Source organism: Peromyscus eremicus, chromosome 10 (assembly GCF_949786415.1).
Source record: "Peromyscus eremicus chromosome 10, PerEre_H2_v1, whole genome shotgun sequence".
Lineage (NCBI taxonomy): Eukaryota > Metazoa > Chordata > Mammalia > Rodentia > Cricetidae > Peromyscus > Peromyscus eremicus.
The window spans coordinates 92,692,754-92,697,323 of record NC_081426.1 but is presented as its reverse complement, the minus strand read 5'-3'; the positions used below and the strand labels follow the sequence as shown (position 1 = coordinate 92,697,323).

General features: G+C 37.9%; 1 protein-coding gene across 1 annotated transcript in view; it reads right to left on the bottom strand.

The window, feature by feature from the left end:
• The window catches only part of LOC131920458 (THO complex subunit 2-like), a 4,821-nt gene extending 4,239 nt beyond the window's left edge, over positions 1 to 582 (bottom strand). The window contains exon 1 of the mRNA XM_059274785.1: positions 7 to 582. Coding sequence (XP_059130768.1) covers positions 7 to 352 — 346 coding nt within the window. The 5' untranslated portion in view covers positions 353 to 582. The remainder of the gene's footprint in view (positions 1 to 6) is intronic.
• Between the last annotated feature and the right edge of the window lie 3,988 nt (positions 583 to 4,570).

Sequence of the window (4,570 nt, the reverse complement as noted above, 5' to 3'; positions counted from 1 at the left end):
ATAAACATGCTAATACCAATTGTGTAAAGTGATCTCTCTTGCTTTTTTCTTCTAAACAATTCGTCTCAATGTCTAATATGCAGAATATATCAGCAAGAATAAGCGGGATATCTTCACGAAATTCACTGATGTCACTAAGAACATTTGATGCCTGTTCAGGCTTTAAAGTTCCTTTAATGACATGGTCTGACAATTCATAGAGAGCTTGTTGGAAATCTCTACAAGCCAAAGTATCACGGCTTTTGCTTTCACTGAGAATCCGGCATAAACGCAAAAACTCGCCTCTCCCAGATTTCTCCCAGTTCTTGATCCACTCTGCGGGAACCACCACAGTTGCTGAGGCCATCGCCATCTTCTCTTCCCTAGTAACAGAGCCCCGGATGTGCAGTCTGCACTCACACTTGCTGAAGGTCTAAGGAGAGCTCTGCCAACAGAGAATGCTGGAAGCTGAGCGTTCTGAAGAAAGGGTTTTACAGTTGAATTACTTTTCTGATTCAGGGACTGGAAGCTGGGAGTGCTGGATGCGCAGTGTCACAGTCTGCTCTCCGGGTGACTTTGTGCCCGCTGGCACACACACTGTAGGTCACTGCAACGAAGAAAGAGCCAAATAAACTTCCAAAGGCACGGCTCCTAAGTTCCCTGCGCCAAATAACTCCATCCGGGAGCTGTCCTTAGTGAAGGACTGAGTACCGACCCAGGTTTTCTCTCAGCCTTACCTTCTTTCTGCTTCATTTTTCTAGGTATCACAATCTCATTGGCTTATTCATATTGGCTTATGTGAAACAGCTGACTCCGAGAGGCTAGTCAGCAGACCCTGCGACTGTCTTTAGAATCCCACCTAAGCCTTGGTATCTCCTCGTGCTGAACCTGTGCTTGATCTGCTTACTCTGCTAGGGGACCCTTCTCAGTTCCGCCAGGTGGAATCTCCACTCCTCTTGGTTCTGGCTTTGAGAAATGACCCTTTGGTGACTACCACTTGGGATCCTTTGATTTCTGTGGGTTATAGGAGGCTGAGGTTGAGTTTTCCCCCTTCTACAGTTTGTTCAACCATGCTTCTAGTGTTGGCCACGGCTGCTGGAAAATCTTTTCCCTGCATCCCGCCATGCTATTCTTTCTGGTCCCCCTAAACCTGTAGGAGGTAACTTCCCCAAGTGCCTCTCCTTCCCTGCTGGTTCCCTTAACTCTACCACATCTCTACACAAAGTGTTTTTCTTCAACTTGCTACAATTACCACTTTGGTTCATCATCATTTTCCGTTTGGAGGCTGACAAATACCCATTTGTCTCCTGTCTGCTAATCAAATCCTGGGTGGAAATCTCTAACCTAAGCCACAAATATTCAGTTCATACTGAGTGAACCAAGGAGGAGGCAGGAAGACACATAGATAATCTAGAGTTAATCTGTCCCTCCAGAAGAGCTCCTAGTAGTTCCAGGTATCTTGCCCATCCAGCTCCCATAAAGGAATGGACACTGTGTCCTCTGCAGAAGCATTTTGTAGATGTAGAATAGCAGTTACCAACCCGCGGGTCACATAGTAGGTAACCCAACAGATAAGTATATCAGATATTTACATTATGATTCATAACAGTAACAAAATTACAGTTATGAAGTAGCAACAAAGTAATTTTATTGTTGGGGGTCAACACAACATGAGGACCTGTATTAGAGGGTCACAGCATTGGAAGATTGAAAACCACTGCTCTGAAGTCAATAAAAGAGTGAAGAGGACTTGAAGGAGTAAGACCCAATGAATCCTCAATGACAACTAAATGATTAAGATTACTTCCAATTAATGTAAAATGATAACAGGTGATACTGGGGTTTCCTGTGAGAAAATGGTTTTTAAAATAAAAATTTTTTTACTTCTAAATTTGATAGGTATATGCAAATACACAAATATATGCATTTTGTGCAGTGATTTTAAAATGTTTTATTTTCTTATCATACTTAGATTGGCATCTGTTGCTGAAATTCTCAGGCTCTATAGGGCCTTTCATAGCTTTCAGAGGGAAGCACAAATCTGCTTGGTGTGCAACACCCTCTGCTGCACAGCCAGAGAAGCCTCTAGCTTTGAAGGATGACTAATAGACCTATGATCACCCTAAGTGACCTTAGACCCTGTCTTGAGCCAGGTTCTGGCAAGTCCCAGATATCTATGACTGACAGTTCTACACAAGTCAGGAACAGCTAGACCACAAGTCTACAGTAGACAACAGTTCTGTGAGTGCTGGATTTGCATCAAACAATTTCTACACCAGCAGTGCTCCATCTTGAATATCTATCTATCTGTCTCTGGGCTAATAACTCAATGTGTTGGTATCCAGAGGTCTTTAACAGCTGTTATAACTCCTGAGGTTAACTTTTGTTATCTAGAAAGTGAGAATAAGATCAAGAGCTTTTATGAAGCCTAAACACAGAAATGTATGTGAATTTATTTGTATAGTGTCAATTGCAATGGAAAAGTATCAGTTCACTTCTTTCATTCTGGATGGAAAAAATCCCACACACTCTAAACAAAATGTATTGTGAAGAACAAAGTGAGAGCATGAAATAACTTTAAATGAGGACCAAAAAGAATAATAATAAAAAGTCAGATAACAGACACAAGCATCACATACAACATTACTTTTTTTTTCTTTATTTAACTCTTGTTTTAACAGTTGAATTTTCTTCTTTCCACAACAAAATCCAAAATAATACACACCAAAACACAGGTCATTACAACCAGCATGGGAACTAATGGAAGCTACTTTCAAACACAAACACAGTCAATCACTTCAAAATAGCTAGTGTAGACTATCTTGTTACTATTACAGAGAGAATATATGTACAAATATTTAACAATATACAAGATAGTATAAAATTATATCTAATATAAAATGGCAAATAATAATAAGAGATTAATGATTACAATGCATGGAATGTGAATGGATTAAATGCTTGTAAGATGACCAAGTTCCAATAACTGGTTAAAAATGTAAAAGGCATCTCTAGAATTTTTGTAACAGCATTTAAAATGGACATTTATGTAAAAAATAAAGCAATCTTTAAAAAACAGTAAGGACAAAAAAATTTTTAAACAAGTTTTCTTTATATTCATCAGATAAAGAAAACGACCTACATCATAAAGAAAATGACCTACTTAATGAAGTATTAAGTTTAATAAAAATTATTTGATATTAGGGCTGGAGAGATGGTTCAGTAGTTAAGAATGCTGGCTCCTATTGAAGAGGACCTCAGTCAGGTTCTCAGCACCCATATCCATACCTATATTACAACTACATGTAACTCAAGCTCTTGAGAATCTGACATGCTCTTCTGGCCTCCTCCACACACACCACACAGAGACTCAGATCCATGTAAAAAGTAATAAGATATATATGTATATATATATATATATATATATAAAATTATTTTGTTATCATATAACAGTGATTTGACTATCATAAATTCTTAATATATTGAACAAAGCATCAAGACAGATTCAAAAAAATATATCAAACTTCATACATGCTAAGGATCCCTAACCCCAAAGTAAGAGATGTGAATTTGATACAAAGTCTGAAAAGTTTTGTCTGATCAACAGACACCACGGATGAAAAAAATTACACAACACAAAACTCTATTTCATTCACAAAAACATTACAACATTGCTAAAATGTTATTATATGTTACATTATATACTGTATATAAAGGCATATACAAACTTGGGTCCAATCTGTAAGATATATCAAATATATGCAAATATATTAAAATCTGGGGAAACTCCACAAATATCCAGTACTTCTGGTTCTAAGTACTACAGATGAGGGATATTCATTCTGTACCATACCAAAAAAAAAAAAAAAATCACTCATATCTTTCTTCAAGTATTTGTGGAAGATTTACAAAAACTGGTCATACGTTAGGTCACAATGGGAACACCAGGAAATCCCTAGGTTGAAAATCAACAGGGTAGACACTTTTATAAGAGAATGGTCCTAAGAAACAGACACATGGAAAACAGAAGACTGGAGAAATGAAGCTACACGTCAAGGACACCAAGGATTGACCCAATACCAGATGCTAGGAAGAGGCCAGAAAAGATTCCCCTCTAAGCTTAGGAGGCAGCAGAGCCCTGCTGGCACCTTAATTTGGACACCTAGCCCCCAGAACTCACACACAATTCCTGATAACCCAAAACACAAAGCAAATGAACTTCTCAAATACAAACAAAACAATGGAAGACAATATGCAAATGCTGTATGTTCTCAAAAGGATAATCAAGCACATATGTATGTTTTCATAAATATCCATGGTCCAAAGAGAAAAACTCAAATGCCATAAAAATCTGCAAAAACAATAGCTCCAACATAACTTCATCTCAGAGTGTAGATCTCATTTCAAGAAATGAAGCTGTCACTGCACAGAAAATCAAATTTCTTTAGCAGCTTTGTGTTGTACCATATTCCACAGAAATGTGGGAGAGATACAATAAGGACACATATTTGAAAGCACTCTATGGACTAAATATAGCATATAGCTCAGAAAGTTCATGCATTAAGTCAAGTAACTGCTAGGCTCGGTAGGT